The sequence below is a fragment of the Bos mutus genome, chromosome 13 (genome assembly GCF_027580195.1).
Source record: "Bos mutus isolate GX-2022 chromosome 13, NWIPB_WYAK_1.1, whole genome shotgun sequence".
In the NCBI taxonomy this organism is placed as follows: Eukaryota; Metazoa; Chordata; class Mammalia; order Artiodactyla; family Bovidae; genus Bos; species Bos mutus.
Window position 1 is genome coordinate 36,548,122 of NC_091629.1, and position 19,096 is coordinate 36,567,217.

The 19,096-nt window shown below is 44.5% G+C and overlaps 1 protein-coding gene across 7 annotated transcripts in view; it reads left to right on the top strand.

The window, feature by feature from the left end:
• The window catches only part of UBOX5 (U-box domain containing 5), a 46,682-nt gene extending 29,344 nt beyond the window's left edge, over window positions 1-17,338 (top strand). For 4 of the 7 annotated variants that reach the window (XM_070381311.1, XM_070381309.1, XM_070381310.1 and 1 more), the window contains 4 exons: window positions 8,271-8,365; window positions 9,553-10,741; window positions 14,030-14,191; window positions 16,597-17,338. In XM_070381311.1, the coding sequence (XP_070237412.1) occupies window positions 8,312-8,365; window positions 9,553-10,741; window positions 14,030-14,191; window positions 16,597-16,805 (1,614 nt within the window). In that variant the 5' untranslated portion in view covers window positions 8,271-8,311 and the 3' untranslated portion in view covers window positions 16,806-17,338. The remainder of the gene's footprint in view (window positions 1-8,270; window positions 8,366-9,552; window positions 10,742-14,029; window positions 14,192-16,596) is intronic. The other 3 variants (XM_070381312.1, XM_005893947.2, XM_070381313.1) reach the window with 3 other exon arrangements.
• Window positions 17,339-19,096: the final 1,758 nt, after the last annotated feature.

Sequence of the window (19,096 nt, forward strand, 5' to 3'; positions counted from 1 at the left end):
CCTGAGTTGGAAAGATCTGGAGATTAAAATGGCAACCCTCTCCAGTATTCTTGCCTGGGAAATCCCATGGACAGAGGAGCCTGGTAGACTACAGTCCCTGGGGTCACAAAAGAGTCAGACATGACTTAGCAACTAAACAACAACAAAAGAGCATAGCCACATTAATTGTAAGTTTGGAAGAATTGATTTTTTTTTTTTAGGTTTTGATACCAAACCTAGATGTAAGTAACAGGGGGGAAAAAGGTTGTAAGTTATCTGTAGAACATCTGGCTTTAAGCCATATAGCTTCCTGGTTAATCCTTCAAGGTAAATTGTGTCCAAGTAGACAATAACCAGAGTGGTTTAGAAAGATTTAGAATCTGAGTCCTACCTTCATCTTTCTTTGAGTCTCAGTTTATTCATCTGCAAAATAAGGATATTAGTACCCATTTTAGAGCTAATCAGTTGGTAAGATTTAAATTGAATAAAACCCCCTGTGGCCTCTCCTGGCCACCATCACCCCAATACCAAAACCAGACAAGGATACCACAAAAGGAAGAAATTACAGGCCAGTATCACTGATGAACATATATGCAGAAATCCTCAACAAAATACTAGCCATCTGTATCCAATAATACATTAAAAAGATCATACACCATGATCAAGTGGGATTCATCCCACAGATGCAAGGATGTTTCAGCATCAAAAAATCAGTGTGATACGCCATATCAACAAATTGAAGAATAAAAGCCATATGATCATCTCAATAGATGCAGGAAAAGGTTTTGACAAAATTCAGTGCCCATGTATGATAAAACCTCTCCAGAAAGTGGGTATAGAGGGTACATACCTCAACATAATAAAGGCCATATGTGACAAACCTACAGCTAGTTTCATAATCGGTGGTGAAAAGCTGAAAGCATTCCCTCTAAGATCAGGAACAAGACAAGAATGTCCACTCTCAGCACTTTTATTCAACATAGTTTTGGAAGTCCTAGCTATAGCAATCAGAGAAGAAAAAGAAGTAAAGGGAATCCAAATTGGAAAAGAAGTTAAACTGTCACTGTTTGCAAATGACATGATACTATACTTAGAAGGTCCTAAAAATGCTACCAGAAAACTACTAGAACTCATCAATGAATTTGGTAAAGTTTAAGGTTACAAAATTAATACACAGAAATCAGTTGCATTTCTATACACTAACAATGAAAGATCAGAAAGAGAAATTCAAGAAGTTCCATTTACCATTGCATCAAAAAGAAAAATACTTAGGAATAAACCTATCTAAGGAGACAAAAGACCTATACTCTGAAAACTATAAGATGCTGATGAAAGAAATCGAAGAGGACATAAACAGATGGAAAGATAAACCATGTTCATGGATTGGAAGAATGAGTATTGTCTAAATGACTATAGTACCCAAGGCAGTTTACAGATTCAGTGCAATCCCTATCAAATGACCAATGGCATTTTTCATAGAGAACAAAAAAAATCTAAGAATTTGTATGGAGACACAAAAGACCCCGAACAGCCAAAGCAAGTCTTGAAAAATAGAGCTGGAGGAATCAGGCTCTTTGACTTCAGGCTACACTACAAAGTTACAGTCATCAAAACAGTATGGTACTGGCACAAAAATAGAAATATAGATCAATGGAACAGGATAGAAAACCCATAAATAAGCCTGTGCACCTATGGTCAATTGCAATCTCTGACAAAGTAGGCAAGACTATACAATGTTGGAAAGACAGTCTCTTCAACAAATGGTGCTGGGTAAACTGGACAGCCCCATATAAAAAAATGAAGTTAGATCAGTCCCTAACTCCATGCACAAAAATAAGTTCAAAATGGATTAAGAACATAAATGTGAGATTGGACAGTTTAATCCTAGAGGAAAACATAAGGCAGACCACTCTCTGACATAAATCACAGCAACATCATTTTTGATCCATCTCCCCGAATAATGGAAATAAAAGCAAAAATAAACATACAGGACCTACTTAAGCTCAAAAGTTTTTGCACAGCAAAGGAAATAATAAAATGTGTAGACAACCCACAGATTGGGAGAAAATATTTGCAAATGATGTTCCCAATAAGGGATTAGTCTCTAAAATTTATGAACAGCTTATGATGCTTAACAGCATCAAAACAAAATAACCCACTTAAAAAATGGGCAGAAGACATGAATAGATTTTCTCCAAAGAGGACATAGAGATGGCCAATAGACACATGAACAGATGTTCCACATCGCTAGTTATTAGAGAAATGCAAATTAAAACTACAGTGAAACTCCTCACTCCAGTCAGAATGGTATCATCAAAAAGTCCACAAGCAACAAATGCTGGAGAGGGTGTGGTGAGAAGGGGACCCTACTGCACTGTTGGTGGGAATATAAATTGGTGCAGCCACTTGGAAGTTCCTTAAAAAACTAAAAATGGAGCTATCACATGACCCTGCAATCCCACTCCTGGGCATATATCCAGAGGAAAACATGGCCCATTCATTGCAGCACTCTTTACAATATCTAAGACATGGAAGCAACCTAAATGTCCGTCAACAGAGGAATGGATAAAGAAGATGTGGTACATATATACAATGGAATATTACTCAGCCATTAAAAAGAATGAAATAAGGCCATTTGTAGCAACATGGATGGACCTAGAGAGTGTCATACTGAGTGAAGTAATCAGACAGAGAAGGAGAAATATCATATGATACCCCTTGTGTGTGGAATCTAAAAAGAAATGATACAAATGAACTTACTTACAAAACACACTCACAGACTTAGAAAACGAACTTATGGTTGCTGTGGGGGAAGGGATAGCTAGGGACTTTGGGATGGTCATGTACACACTGTTGTATTTAAAATGGATAACCAACAAAGACCTATTGTATAGCATATGGAGCTTTGCTCAATGTTATGTGGCAGCCTGCAGGGGAGAGGGTTTTGGAGGAGAATGGATAGATGCCTATATATGGCTTTTTACCTGAAACTACCACACCGTTGTTAATCAGCTGTACCCCAATATAAAATACTTTTGGTGTTAAAAAATACTTAAACAAACAAACCCTAGTGGCCTCTTCTAAGTCATTTTGTGTATGTGCTTCCCTAGCCAGAGTTGTGTTTTTGCTACTAGAGGGTCTTGGTCTAATGACTCGAAAAGAGTGAGCCTTGTGTTTGCTGAGATACAGTTCAGATAACTCTTTTAAATTACTGCACTGATTGGAAGGGCCATCAGATTCTCTACTTTCAGGTATCTGAAGTGAAATTTTTTTAAGTTATGAGATAGCAAAAGTTTGAAAGCCCTTGTCCTTTTCATCCTGGTCATCTCTAAAGTCCAGTCACAAGAACAGGTTTCTGGTGATAGCCAAGCCACAGGTTAAAGGCAAAGGGCAGTTGTCCTGAGGGTAGTCAAATCTGAGCAACTCCATCTCATGCTGCCATTTACTACATTGGGTACTCAGATAAGTTTTGAAGACTTTTCCATTTATCTTCACATTCACAGGAAAGTTCCTCATCATAACTCCAAGAAGACCCCTACCCAGCTTCTTCTGATTCTGACATTTACATTTCAGATAAATAAATATCATGATAGGAAAAATAAAGTTGAAAGACCACAGTGTGAAATGTCTAAGAAGGTAACAAGAGATAGGAGGAATGTATATCTTAGTGGAATCAGTGCCTTCCACTAAGGAATCATATCAGTACCTCAGTGGGTTAACATTGTTACCTCTGCCAGAGTTTGTTTTTTTCTCTGAACACACACAGAATTCACTCAGTTGTGTCCAACTCTTTGCAACCCCATGGACTGTAGCCCACCAGGCTCCTCAGTCCATGGGATTTTCCAGGCATGAATACTGGAGTGGGTTGCTCTTTCCTTCTCCATTTTTCTCTGAAAGGCAGAGGAAGGACCTAACATGTGAACTGTGGGTATAGAGATGATTGCATTTGTCTTACTAATAGGAAACCCTTCTCAGTATTTTGGTATTATAACACAGTTTCTATCTCTATTTTTTCTTACCAAAGCCATCTTCTATCAGGGCAAAGAAGGGAGGAGACAAGTGCTTGTGGCAGTGAAAAGAAAACCCTCACAAATGCTGGAGCTGGCTAACTTCACCAATTTACCTAGGACCAGCTTAGTTTTGCACTTGCAAATTGGTCCTCTCACCATCTGTTGATATCATATTATCTGTTTTCCTTTGGCAAATCTTAGGCTTGCTTTCTTAGGAGAAATGTTTTGTTTCCTTGGTCTGGACTATATAATCATTTATAATTGTATATAATCACGCTTCAGTCGTATTCGACTGTCCAACCCTATGGACTGCAGCCTGCCAGGCTTCTCTGTCCATGGGATTCTCCAGCCAAGAATACTGGAGAGGATTGCCATGCCCTCCAAGGGGATTTTCCTGACCACGAGATCGAACCCAGGTCTCTTACATCTAACTTGCATTGGTAGATGGGTTCTTTACCACTAATGTCACCTGGGAAGCCCTATATAGTCATTTTAATACTCTATGTTAAACTAAACTGAGTGGCTTAATTTTTCATTTAAAACAAAACAAAAAGTTAACAAGAAGCCCCTGCCTTATTTGGGTGGGAGGATTTAAGGAAATGCTGCTCGAAATGAATTCTAGTTTCCTGACTAAAAGGAGGTACATACAAGGGCCCTGAGAATATTTGGAGATGTAATTCCTTAGATACTGATTTTTGAGTTATTATGGAGAACAAAGAGATGGGAATACCAGACCACCTGACCTGCCTCTTGAGAAACCTATATGCAGGTCAGGAAGCAACAGTTAGAACTGGACATGGCACAACAGACTGGTTCCAAATAGGAAAAGGAGTTCGTCAAGGCTGTATATTGTCACCCTGCTTATTTAACTTCTATGCAGAGTACGTCATGAGAAACACTGGGCTGGAAGAAGCACAAGCTGGAATCAAGATTGCTGGGAGAAATATCAATAACCTCAGATATGCAGATGACACCACTCTTATGGCAGAAAGTGAAGAGGAACTAAAAAGTCTCTTGATGAAAGAAAAGTGGAGAGTGAAAAAGTTGGCTTAAAGCTCAACATTCAGAATACAAAGATCATGGCATCCAGTCCCATCACTTCATGGGAAATAGATGGGGAAACAGTGGAAACAGTGTCAGACTTTTGTTTTTCTGGGCTCCAAAATCACTGCAGATGGTGACTGCAGCCATGAAATTAAAAGACGCTTACTCCTTGGAAGAAAAGTTATGACCAACCTAGATAGCATATTCAAAAGCAGAGACATTACTTTGCCAACAAAGGTCCGTCTAGTCAAGGCTATGGTTTTTCCAGTGGTCATGTATGGATGTGAGAGTTGGACTGTGAAAAAAGCTGAGCGCAGAAGAATTGATGCTTTTGAATTATGGTGTTGGAGAAGACTCCTGAGAGTCCCTTGGACTGCAAGGAGATCCAACCAGTCCATTCTAAAGGAGATCAGCCCTGGGATTTCTTTGGAAGGAATGGTGCTAAAACTGAAGCTCCAGTACTTTGGCCACCTCATGCGAAGAGTTGACTCATTGGAAAGGACTCTGATGCTGGGAGGGATTGGGGGCAGGAGGAGAAGGGGACGACAGAGAATGAGATGGCTGGATGGCATCACTGAGTCGATGGACGTGAGTCTCAGTGAACTCCGGGAGTTGGTGATGGACAGGGAGGCCTGGCGTGCTGCGATTCATGCGGTCGCAAAGAGTCGGACATGACTGAGCGACTGAACAGAACTGACTGTTAGAGGACTGTTAAGAAGGACGTTAAGAGCCTGGAAACATTAAAACAATCTTCCAAAAAAGGAGTTCTGTCAACTGTCCATATTGATTCCAGGACAGATTCTAGAAGGCTGGCAAAGAGACGGCATGTATGCCTCCAAAAATGAGAACAAGGAGTTTTCAGCACAGGTTCTGAACAAAGACTGGGAGACTTTAGGCCAAGGATTTTCTACTCCATCAGATTCATCTCTCTCTTTTAATAATACATATTTTGTAATGTACTGTCCTGAATTTAAAGTCAAAGATAATATAACCTTACTATGTAGTTGTAAAACAAACACATATGTGTGCACACAAAAGACTTAATAGTAATTTAAAGTAGACATTTTAAAGTGTGAAAATTTATTCTCATGTGTGAATGTTTGGATATGACCATACTGGAAGGCATAAAGGAGTAATCAGGGGAATTCCCTTGTGGCTCAGTGGTTAGGACTTGGCTGTTTCACTGCCAGGGCACAGGTTCTATCCCTGGTTGGGGAACTAATATCCCACAAACCTCGTGGCATGGCCAAAAAAAAGTAATCAAAAGCTTTTACCAACATATAGAATCATCTAGAATGCAGACTGCTACAAATGTGGACTGTCAGATATATTAGCATTTCTCTCAGTGATGTGGTTTTCAGAAGTGAACTCCTCTTGGTAAAAACCTGAAGTAAATGAAGTGTGATCTTCCTATAATTTACATGGAAGTTCCCTTCTTAGAAAATTCTTTCATGTATTAAAACCATGTTAAAAAATATTTCGTGTTCATATGTAGAACAGACATAGGGGCTAGGCTGAGATAACAAACCTTCAAAAGTCTCATGGCACAGCTTCCCTGTGCAGAAGCTGCTCACTAAAATGTTGCAGAATGCCCGACGTGCCTGGCCTCTGCAAGTAGCACCTACTGAGCACGGCAACATAAAGACCACAGAGTGTGGCCCTGTCCCTACTGGGGGTTTCTTGTGGCCTTGTGTGTTAGATGGAAAAGCGTGGAATGGCTGGCCTTTCCAAGGAGTTCAGATCCGTCGGAGAGGCTTGCCACTGGGAGAGATGTTTCTAATGGCTTCCCTGCTTCTCTATAGAGAATATAACAAAGGCTGTTGGACATTAGTATATTAGTCATTTTCTTTCTTTCAGTTTTATTGAGCTATAATTGACATGTAACATTGTGTAGTTAAAGGCGTATAATTTAAGGTGTACAACATAATGATTTTATATATATATTTATATATATATATAGAGAGAGAGAAGTGGTTACCATAACAAGCTTAGCTAATGTCTATCACCTCATGTAGTTACATTTGTGTGTGTGTGTTGAGAACTTTTAAGACCTACTCTCTTGGGAGCTTTCATATATGCAGTGCAGTATTGTTAACTGTAGTCACCATGTTGTATGTTACATCCCCAGAACTTACTTCTCTTTTAAGTAGAAGTTTGTACTTTTTGACCTCCTTCATCCATTTCCCTTTCCCTGGATATTGGTCATCAAAATGACTACAGATGACCCTTGAACAGCACAGGCTTGACCTGTGCAGGTCCACTTATATATGGATTTTCTTCACTAAATACATACCACAGTACCACACGATTTGAGGTTGGTTGAATTCACTTATGTGGAACCATCAATACAGAGGGCAGACTATAAAGTTATATGTGGATTTTCAACAGTTGTGTGGAAGGTCAATCCCTTAATCCTTGCCTTGTTCAAGGATGAATTGGATTTGAACTAGATGTTCTTTTAAGATGTTTTCAACTCTAAGATTTTCTATTTCTCAATAATAATATTTTTTACTCTTCTAATTGTTTTCACTTTAATAAAACATAAGTGCATTAACAAGTGTTAAATGAAAGATGCATAGCACCACTATGATTATTTTCTGTGACCATTTTCATTCTAAACCTTCTGGCTAAGTATTCCTCTTTTTACTTTGAGCTCATCTACTTTTGGGAGAAGGCAATGGCACCCCACTCCAGTACTCTTGCCTGGAAAATCCCATGGACGGAGGAGCCTGGTAGGCTGCAGTCCATGAGGTTGCTAAGAGTCGGGCACGACTGAGCGACTTCACTTTCACTTTTCACTTTCATGCATTGGAGAAGGAAATGGCAACCCACTCCAGTGTTCTTGCCTGGAGAATCCCAGGCACGGGGGAGCCTGGTGGGCTGCGGTCTATGGGGTTGCCCAGAGTCGGACATGACTGAAGCGACTTAGCAGCAGCAGCAGCATCTACTTTTGACCCTCCCTTTCCTGTTGGGAGCTCCTTGCAGAGCTGATAGGCTCTTGCCTCCACTGGGGCTTTAGAATGACTATCAGCTAGAGAACCAAACCACACAATCTGCAAAAGAAATCTCCCTTGTAATCATCGCATGTTGTATAGAAAGAGAATAAATATAGACCATGAGAGTGCATGTTTGTTAAATTTTTGTTCTGTTTAACTCTCATCTCTTAGGAATCAACTCCTAAGAGTTTAGATTTGAATTTTAACTTGTCTAATACTAAGTTTTATTTTTTCATTTAAGGCTGTTTCTGATGCTTGGAAGCTATCCTTTCAGCCATAAAGATGGTAATAAATCTTTGCCTCCCACAGTTCAGACCAAGAATTTACTGCAACAAGGTAAACAGAGCAAGTATATACACATAAATAAATAAATGACATCTGTTTTTCATGTTTTCCCCCATTTCCTGCCTTGTATATTAAGACAATTCAGGCTTAATGTGCTTTCACCCTCATTGTTTTAGAGTCTACCAGATGATATTCAGGTAAGCATGGGTCAGGCTGTACCTCTAAAGTCAGCACTGTTACAAGCTGAGTTGTGACTCATTTTGTTGAGGGTTCTCTCCTCTCCAGTTCTCATCAATTTATCATTTATGATAAATTTTAATTTCACTCAAGGTCATAGTGAAGGTAGAAATTCTATCACTGCCGTTCTTGCTAACTTCTCATGCTAGAAATAATGGCTTGTATTTGTTGTATGGATTCCTTGTGCTTTATTATTTGGATTAAGCTGCCTCCCCTTTTGTGCAAAGGAAGGTATGTTTCCACAGTCCAGAGCATGGAGTAAGGAAACTCCAAGGGGAGAATTGAACTTCTCCCCAGTTTGGAATTTCTGCATGCAGCACATTATTTCAGGTTCCCAGATTATTAAGCTGACTCCTTCAGACAATGATACCTTAAAATTTCCATTGCTTATGACAAGTATTGGAAATATTAAGAGGGAGAAAAAGCTACTCATAGTCACACCCTTAGCACATTCACTGTTTGAAATGCCCCATAGTCTTTTGTGGTCCTTGTTCCTATGCAAACTGTTTTTCCCCAAGTCTCACCATTCAGAGATTTACAAGAAGCTCCTTTGTTGTGCCTTCCTGGGGAAACTGTCATAATTGATAGAGTCCAAATACAAAATTGGAAACTTCAGTGAACATCTTCATTTCCCCCTAAATCTGTACATTTTCATCCTCTGAAATTTAAAAATAAGATTAAAAAAAGCTTGTATATCTGCTGCTTTTTCATAGAGATGTTATTTTGAAGGGATTTTGGTTGATTAGGCAGAGTTTTGTTGCTCATTTTTTAAGGATGGGCAGTATTTAGGGGCACAGTTGCCCTCAGCCTTTCCTCTGATCTTGGATGCATGCCAAAAAAAGAAAAGGAAAACCCAGGAAAATTTGATATAATAGAGGAAATTTCAAATGAGGACCTTCAGATTTTCTTTAGAGTTTTACTAGAAGTGACAAGTTCTTGAAAACTCACCTTGATTTAGAGCTCATCAAATCAATGTGTCTCATTTTTGTCATTAAATCTAGATATCAGCTGATGGCTATGAAGTAGAAAATCTCATCTCTGAAGACCTCACAAAGAGAAGTCATGGTTTCAGGACAGAGTATTTCATTAAGCCACCGGTCTATGTGACAGTTTCCTTTCCCTTCAGTGTGGAAATCTGTAGGATTAACATAGATCTCTCAGCTGGGGGAGGCCAGAATGTCACTGGCCTGGAAATGTACACATCTGCCTTATCCAGCGGAGCATCTTGGAATACCCCTGAGTGCCGGACCCCAGACCCAGATGAGCCATCCATTCCGGACAAGGAAGCGTTCACTTTGGTGGGCAAAGTCTTACTGAAAAACCAGAGCCAGGTGGTATTTAGCCACAGGGGCTTCAAGGCCAGGCCACCTTTTGGCCCAGTGGAAGCCACACTCCCCTCCCCTGCTGTTGTGGCTCAAGAGCTCTGGAATAAAGGGGCTCTTTCTCTTAGTCATGTGGCCCATCTCAAGATCTGTATCACCCATGTGACAGGTGGTGGTGTCCCTTGTATCAAGCGGTTGGAGGTATGGGGTCAGCCAGCCAAAACCTGCTCTCAGGAAGTGATAGACAGTGTCCTGCTGGTTGCCTCAGAGAGCCTCCCTCAGGACTTGTCTTTACAGGCCCCAGCGTTGCCCATGGAGAGTGACTGTGATTCTGGGGGCCAGTCTGAGGGCCAGCAGGCCCCCTCTAGCCTACAGGAGCTGGCTGAGGTAATTCGGGATATACCTGAAGAGTTCTTAGATCCCATCACCCTGGAGATCATGCCTTTCCCCATGCTACTGCCCTCAGGCAAGGTCATTGACCAGAGCACGCTAGAGAAGTGTAACCGCAGTGAAGCCACATGGGGCCGAGTGCCCAGTGACCCTTTCACAGGAGTAGCCTTTACTCCACACTCCCAGCCCCTGCCTCACCCCTCCTTGAAGGCGCGAATCGACCATTTCCTGCTCCAGCACTCCATCCCTGGCTGCCACCTGCTCGGGAGAGCACAGACTGCATTGGCAGTGACCCCTTCTGCCATTGCTCTGCCCTCTCGGAAAAGGAAGATGGAGCAGGCCGAACATGGCCCAGACAGTAGCCTTGGCTTAAATGCTTCCTGTTTTTCTACCACAAGCCTTCTGGTCTCACCCTCTACCTCAGAGCACACTGCTAAGAAAATGAAAGCTGCCAATGAGCTCATGGATTGCTCAACAGGTAATCCCGTGTCCTGTGTCCAAGCCCGTTGTCTCTACTCCTCCTGGGTGACCCTTGGCACTGGCACTGTGTTTTGTGCTTTGCCAACTTAAACCAAAATTTACTAGCTTAAAGAATCACACATTGATTATCGCTTCTCTCTCAAGGATCCAGGCATCGCTTAGCTGGATTGTCTGCTTTAGGGTCTCTCAAGGCTGCTGTCAAAGTGTTGGCAGGGCTGCAGCCATCTCACGGGAAGGATTAAGTTCCTTGCTGAACTGTTGCGCTGCGGGCTTCACTTCCTTTTTGTCTGGTAGCTGGATTCTGCCCTCAATTCTGTGCCACGTGGGCTTCTCAAGGGCAGCAAACATGGTAGCTATATAAACCAGCCTGTGCAAATAAGTGGGAGTCAGTCTTGCAGAAGCTAATCACAGAGTGACATCACTTTTATTGTATTCTGTAGGAAGCAGGTCACTGAATCCAGTTCACACTCAAAGGACATGTGTATCAGGAGGTGGGGTTCACTGGGGGCTTCAGACACTTTCCCACACCAATGATTCCTATTTTATTCAGTGTTTTTACCCAAGATTGAATTTTGTCTGATGCCTTTTCAATATCAATAGAGATGATATTATGATTTTTCATCATTAGATCTTTTAATACAGTAAAGTGATTGATTTTGTGCCACATTCTTACTCACATCCTTGTACCTGCTCAGTCAGGTCTGATTCTTTGCAACCCCATGGCCTGTAGCCCACCAGGCTCCCCTGTCCATGAAATTTTCCAGGCAAGAATACTGGAGTAGGTTGTGATTTCCTATTCCAAAGGATCTTCCTGACCCAGGGGTCAAACCCACATCTCCTAAGTCTCCTGCATTGGCCTGCGAATTCTTTTCCACTGCGTCACCTAGCTGGAATCAAGATTGCCAGGAGAAATCTTCAACTTCAGATAGGCAAATGATATCACTCTAATGGCAGAAAGTGAAGAACTAAAGAGCCTCTTGATGAGGGTAAAAGAAGAGAGTGAAAAGCTGGCTTAAGACTCAACATTCAAAAAACTAATTTCATGGCATCTGGTTCCATCATTTCATGGCATATTTGTATATCTATTGAGGGGGAAAAAGTGGAAATGTGGCAGATTTTATCTTCTTGGGCTCCAGAATCACTGTGGATGGTGACTGCAGTCACAAAATTAAAAGACGCTTGCTCCTTGGAAGAAAAGCTATGACAAACCTTGACAGCATATTAAAAAGCAGAGACATCACTTTGCCAACAAAGATCCATATAGTCACAGCTATAGTTTTTTCAGTAGTCATGTATGGATGTGAGGGTTGGACCATAAAGAAAGCTGAGTGCCAAGGAATTGATGCTTTCAAATTGTGATGCTGGAGAAGACTTTTTCGAATCCCTTGGACAGCAAGGAGATTAAAGCAGTCAATCCTAAAGGAAATCAACCCTGAATATTCACTGGAAGGACTGAGGCTGAAGCTGAAACTCCAATCCTTTGGCCTGATGCAAAGAGCCAACTCATTGGAAAAGACCCTGATGTTGGGAAAGATTGAGGGCAGGAGAAGAGGGCAACAGAGGATGAGATGGTTGGATGGCATCACCAACTCAATGGACATAAGTTTGAGCAAACTCTGGGAGATAATGAAGGACAGGGAAACCTGGCGTGCTGCAGTCCATGGGGTCACAAAGAGTTGGACACAATTTAGCGACTGAACAACAACGATAATGCAGTGAAGTATACTAGTAGGCTTCTTAATATTGAACTATTATTATATTCCTGTACGAAATTTCATTTGTTCATGCTTCTTTTAGTGTATTCTTGGTTCTGCTTGCTAGTGTTTTTATTTAGGATTTTTGCATTCATTAATGAAATTGAACTGCAGTTGGGTGTGTGTGTGCACAAGTGTACACCATCTTTGGTCAGGTTTTGGTTTCGATGATTTGTTCCTTAAGAATTAGGAAATTCTCCTTTTCTAAACTCTGGAACGACTTAATAGTTTTAGAATCATTTACACTTTGCATGTTGGTAAAACTCCCCTGTGATTGTCAGTGCTTGGTGCTTTTGGAGAAAGCTCTTTTTTTTTTCCTTAGGAAAACTAGTCCGTTTAGATTTTACCATTCTATAAAGTTCCTCTCTTAGTCTAAAAGGGTTATGCAGATCGTAACTTAAAGATTACATCTGTGTCTTTTCTGACTTTGAGTGTAAACTTTAGTTAACAAGACCCCCAGAAACTCCTGGAAGCATCTGAGGTGCAGTGGGGCAAAATGAAAAGAAAGGTGCTTAGACCTTGATGTTTGTGGAAGTCTCCATTGGTGTTAGCCTCAAGAGATCTGTTGGTGACACAGGAGCAGGCTGACTAGTACTCCTTCAAGGCCGCAGGCTGATACCCTACATCCTATATACTGTAGGACAAACATTCCACTCCCTACTTTGGGGTACTTTTAGCGTACCACTTTGGGGAATCCTGCTATCTGGCAAATCTCTGGGTTCTCTTTTGGGCAGCTGTCCCCATCCCCTGCTGCCTTCACCCTTAGCCCATATCCAGAGAAGGCCCTCTAGATAGTGAAATGGGTAGAGAGGTCTTCATTATTCCACTCGGTAATAACTGCTTTGCTTTACCTAAGGAGGCGAGAAGATTGGAACACCGAGAGAGTGCAGGCCAGTGGCCCTGCCCTGCAGAGCTGAGGAACTAGCAGATGGGAACGAGTAAACTAAGGCTGTTGAGGAGGGAGTGGGGGCAAGGAGCAGAGTTACAAGGCTGGGCATTTGCTTACCCCAGTTATTCCTTGGCAGGTAGGGACGCTTCAGAAAGTAGGGTGCAGTTCTGCAGAGGAGCCACTAGGTGGCCCAGGCCTGCCCAGTAATTTGTACAGGAGGAGGAAAGCTGGCAGAGAGCCCAGGAATCCTGAAAGCAATGTGAGATGGGTAAGAACTGCCAGGAACACCAGGGCTTTACCTCCCGGTATCCTGTTATCACAGTCTATTAGTGGAAACTAGGGAGGACTTTATGTTTGTGTCTATTTGAAGTTAAAATACCATTCTGTGGGACTTCCCTGGCAGTCTAGTGGTTAGGACTCCACACTTGCACTGCAGGGCTCACATGTTCTATCCCTGGTCGAGGAACTGAGATCCCTCATGCTGTGTGGCTTGGCCAAAGACAAATAAATACATAAATAAATAAAATGAGAATGTTTAAAAAAGAAGAAACACTATTTTGTGGTCTTCAGAGGACTTTGTGTTTTGGTTTTCTCTTTTGCCAGAGCTCTTTCTGGATATTGTGGTCTGTGTATCTCTTAACAGGCCCAGTGTCCCATGAGCAAAAACTGTCACAAAGCTTGGAAATTGCCTTGACATCAACCCTTGGCTCCATGCCCTCCTTCACAGCCCGGCTGACCAGGGGACAGCTCCAGCACCTCAGCACAAGAGGGAGCAGTACTTCCTGGAGGCCCAGCACCAGCTCAGGTAAGAGGGGCCCTGTCCATCTCCTCAGACTCTTGAACAGAGTACTGGGCCATGCCTCTGGGATTCTGTGGACCTCCAAAACCAGGCTCCCCTAGTTCCAACAGCCAGGCCATTCCTTTTCTAGGGGGAATTGAGGGGTTGCCTATGAGTGTAACTCTTCACAGGAAAGGCTTTATTTAATTCTTAGTAATTCTGTGGTGTTGGGGCTTGGTGATTTTGGTAAGATCTAATGTTAATTACTCTGTCCTGAGGACATTTGTTTGTTTCTCCCTTTTTGCTTTTTTTTTTTAATGTTGTCTGTCTCCCGTCTGACATCTGTGGTACTTTATATAAATGTGGAGAGTGATTTCTAGTTGAGTATGTCGTCTTCATCCCTCCCTATTAACTAGCATCTTAGAACAGTGGTAGCTTACTGATTCAAGTTTTGCCTAAAATGAACTTGGGACCATAATGGACGATAGACTCAGTCAGGATACAAAGCAAGAGAACCTGGGGCATTTTTTACAAGGTGAAGTCTGGTGGGGCTAATGATAAGGTGTACACTTTCTTCCTCTTGCCTGTCTAAACTGAGTCTGTTCTCATTGCCTGGATCCCAGGCCAACTTACTTTTCTGCTTCTTGTCCCCACCTCCCTGTTTCTCTGATTATGTTTCCATCCTGATCATTCCCAGAACCTGACTCATCCAGGTGGCCAACAGTTTCCATGACCGCAGATTCGATGGTCACTTACCTTCTTGGCAGCATTTATTGTGGCTAACCTCTCCTTCCTTTCTGAAACACCTCCTGTCTTGGTCTTCTAGATGTTATGCTCTTTTTCTCCAGTGTCTCTTCAGTTTCCAGTGCTGATTCTTTCTTCTCTTCCAGACTGTGGTCTTGGACCCTCTTCGCTATACTCTGTATCACTCAAGCGAGAGCCCGCTTGGCCAGTGACCGCCCATGTTCATATAGCTCCTACCTCTTCTTGGAAATCAGACCCTGACCTCCCTTACAGCTACTTGGCCCCCCTATAGGGGAAACTCATGGATATCTTAAGTGAATTTCTAACTCAGAACTGCAGGCGCCTCCAAAGATTGTCCTCCAAAGCACCCCCATCATCCAGTCACTGGTAAAGAGCAAGCATCTTCTACCCCGTGGTCAAGCCCATAACACGGGAGGTCATCCTTGGTTTCCGTCAACATTCCTGACGTTCTGTTCACCATCAAGTCCTTTTCCCACTCCTCCAAAGTAGATCTCGGGGAGGTCCTCTCTGCTCCATCACTCTTGCTGCCACCTTGGCCCTGGCTCCTGTACTGCTCCCCTAGATTCCTGTAGCAGCCTCTGCTGCTCCTCCGCAGTCACCCTTACCCTGCCCGTCCTCTTCACAGGAGCCTTCAGGATCTTCTTATAATGTCAGCCAGGTCATGGTATTCCACTTCTTAGAATTCTTCCAAGATATCCTGTTGAACTTGGAATAAAGTAGAAATTGCTGCCTGTGAGGTCTTGCATGTTCTTCTGCCATACTCTTGAAGCTGCACACTTTCGCATCACACCTCTGTCTTTTCTGGTTCTTTAATGGACCAGCCTCTCTTTGTACATGGTGTCTCTTTCACCTCATGCATGGCTGGCTCCCTTTCATTCTTATGGCTCTTCACCCAAGAGGCCATCCTTGCCCTCTCCAGGTGGGTGTGGATTGATGGAGAGAGAGCAGCAAGCCTAGGCAAGGGCCATGAGAGAAGGAAGAGCGGCAGGTATAGCTTGGGGAGGAGGGGTGGCAGGACCTGCCCACTGTGGCCTTCATTCAGGAAACCTTGTGGGAAGCATGAAGGAAAGAGCCTGAAGCACAAGAAGGGGGTTGACGGACGGGTTGGGAGGGGAGCTGCTGGGCTCCAGGGCTCCAGTGATGCAGGGCCAGGTTCAGCAGGCAGGTCTGCCACAGACAGACCTCAGCCCTGCCCCTCTGGTGACCTCCGTCCCCTCTTGACCTGCTCAGCCTGGGTATATCACACCATATTTTGCTTTTTCCTCTGCTTGTCACATCTCACCTTTCTTGCAGTTTATCAGGGTTGTCAGGGTGAGCATGTGCCTTGCTCTGACCTTGGCAGCCTATCCAGGGGAAAGTCCTTCTTGCTGGAGAGCCGCAGGCAGGACCCAGTGCTGCCCAGCAGCCCTCGAAAGTCAGCTTTTCTTGAGCATTCATTGGAGCACTGATGATCGAGAGGAGGCTCCCCAGATTCTCAGGCTCCCTAGAACCCTCTCCTCCCTGATCAGTCAGGGGTGACCTAGGGAGGGAGGAGGCCAGGCTGCTGCAGGGTGCAGGGTAGAGAAGCTTCTTATTCTACTCCAGGCACATGCCCTGCCTCCCAGATGGAGTCTGGACTGGGGACCACTTTCCCTAACCCTGGTCTGTTTTCCTCCCTGATTCACCAGAGCAGTCTGGGAGCAGCCTGGGCCCTGAATGCACATCCTGCAAAAGAGTGTTCTCTCCCTACTTCAAAAGGGAGTCTGCGTACCAGCTTCCCTGTGGTCACCTCCTGTGCCGGCCCTGCCTGACCGAGAAGCAGCGCTCCCCGGCCATGACATGCACAGCCTGCCAGCAGCCATTCGCCAGCCAGGACATTCTGCGGGTTCACTTCTGAGTGACCAGCCTCAACCTGAGAAGACCCATCGCTGGGAGGAGCTGAGGAGGAGTGATTGGGGGGTTCAAAGCTCCTGAGGTCTGGCCTGGTCCCAGGCACAGGGTGGGGGGTTGTTCTGCTTTCTCCAGGGCTTTCCCTTTGTCTCCTCCCACAGTGTAGCGCGTGGGCCTGCGGAGTGAGGGGTGGGGAACGGGCCCTCCACACCCACTCAAGTGGCGATAGGATAGCAAAGCCATAGTTTGGGCTGGGAGGGATGGGGGAGGTGTCCCTGCCCTCTGGTGCCTCCCTGCCAGCACCCCTGCCAGAGCCCAGGGTCTGCTAGAGCCAGCCCCACGCTCTGAGCCACACTCTCTGCACACACGTCTCATCCTCCAAGGTGGATGTGAGTGTGGCTCCGGATCTCAGAGAGCCTCCATCTTAAGTGTCACCCACAGGTGGAGCGCGGTGAGGATCTGTGGAGTGAATGCCTCAGCCCCTCTGACTGGCAAACCACTCTGAGCCTTAATAAAGCGATGGTTGACGTCTGCCATGGACTTCCTCTCGTCTGTGTCGTCATACTCCTGTCCCCCACCACACCCATACAGAGTGGGACTGTCCCAGGGCAGCCGTGAGCAGTCACTGTAACCCTGTTGGACTGTAACGCGGGTCAGTGACCTGAAGGGACAGGTGCCTCTGATGCAGGAGAGTCTCTGTGGACATGCACGCCGATGGAGAGGGCTGAGCAGCCCCCTCGGCGGGTGACCCTGGCTTAGCTCTGCATTGGCAGAGCTGCACTGCCCTCTGGGTGGGGGGGTACCTTTTCTGTGTGGGGCCTATTTCAGAAAAGATACTTGTTTATAGACTGCATCTTTTTTTTTCCATTCAAAATTTTGTTTTATGGAAAATACACATTCTGACAACTGTTTGCTGTGTGGAGTAGGTCCTAGTCATGGGAGAGTTCAGTGAGGAAATCCATTGTGCTGTTCTCTGTTCCCTTCTGTGCATGTTGGGGAAGGAGGAGCTGAGAAGCGATGCTTCTTATTTTGTATTTGAGGTTTCATCACGAGCACCTGTGGACAGGCGTGGGGGCTCTCAAGCCACTCAGGGTCTTGAACCACTGATCTCCCCAACTCCCACAGGCCTGCTGCCTCCACTTTGCTCTAGGGGGACCCGCAGGGGAGGAGGCCCACATTCTCCCTAGTTTCTGTGCTTTGCACACAGGGCAGAGAGAACTATACTTCTTAGACTAATGGGGGAAGGAGGAAGCTTATTAAAATTCCATTCTTGGATTCCATATCTAAGACTCGAGAGAGATGAGGTTGGGGTTACAGGGCGTGTTTTTAGGGTGTGTATGTCTACAAAGGTGGCTGCAGAGAGGCAGTCCCACCCTCCCCTCTGCCTCCTGGTGACACTTCCCTTGACCCCTCACGTGACTCTGAGTCTCCAGGGTCTGCATTGGTGGGCTTTCGATGCTCCTGTGTATCCTTTGGCTTTAAATGTCTGAAACACTCCAGATTCTTTCCTTATTTTCCTCGTATGCTCGTATTCTAGGAAAAGCTCCACCATTTGTAGCAAAAGCACAGCCTTGGGGAACTAACAGCCTAGTTCTCCAAAAGCAAGTTCACTGCTGAGAGGCCATCCCTCTGGGGTTTGTCCTGTCTCTCCCAACCTGGGAGCCTGAGGAGGCTCCAGCACGGGTCAGCATAAAGCGCAGAGTGCCCAGATGAGGGCAGAATTGCCTCCCCTCCTGCAGGGCGCCTGGTGATCTGCATTTTGAACACACTTATGCTCCCCAGGGAGCTCTGGGGGGAAACCAGGCCTGGGAGCCCCTGTGATGGACAGCTGGAGACACATCCATATCCTTGAAGATGCATCCATTTGTATCTCAAGGAGTCCCCTAGAATGAAGTGTTCTTTTCTCCACCCTTGCCAGCAACACATTGAGTTTCTCTTCCCCAGAAAATGAGGATACCTTCTCTTGCTGCCAACTAGACTCAAAGGGTAGTTTGTTTCTCACCAGAGCTGGGGCCAGGCACAAAGCAGCTACCAACAATCTCAGGGAGCTGGACTCTACTGACTGAGACCCAGAACTTCAAAGCCTTGATGTGACCCTTCTGCCCTCTCTCCTGACCACAGGTTCTGTGGGGGCACAGTTCCCCTTTTCAGTAGCATTTTCTCAACACAAAGTTCATTTTGAGGACATGCAACTGTGGGCCCTTTGAGGGCAGGAAACAGCCCCAGTGGCTGGTCTCCAAATCACCCTCAAAAGTGCAGCATGAGATCTTGCCCCACATCCTGGCGTCCTCCTTGGGG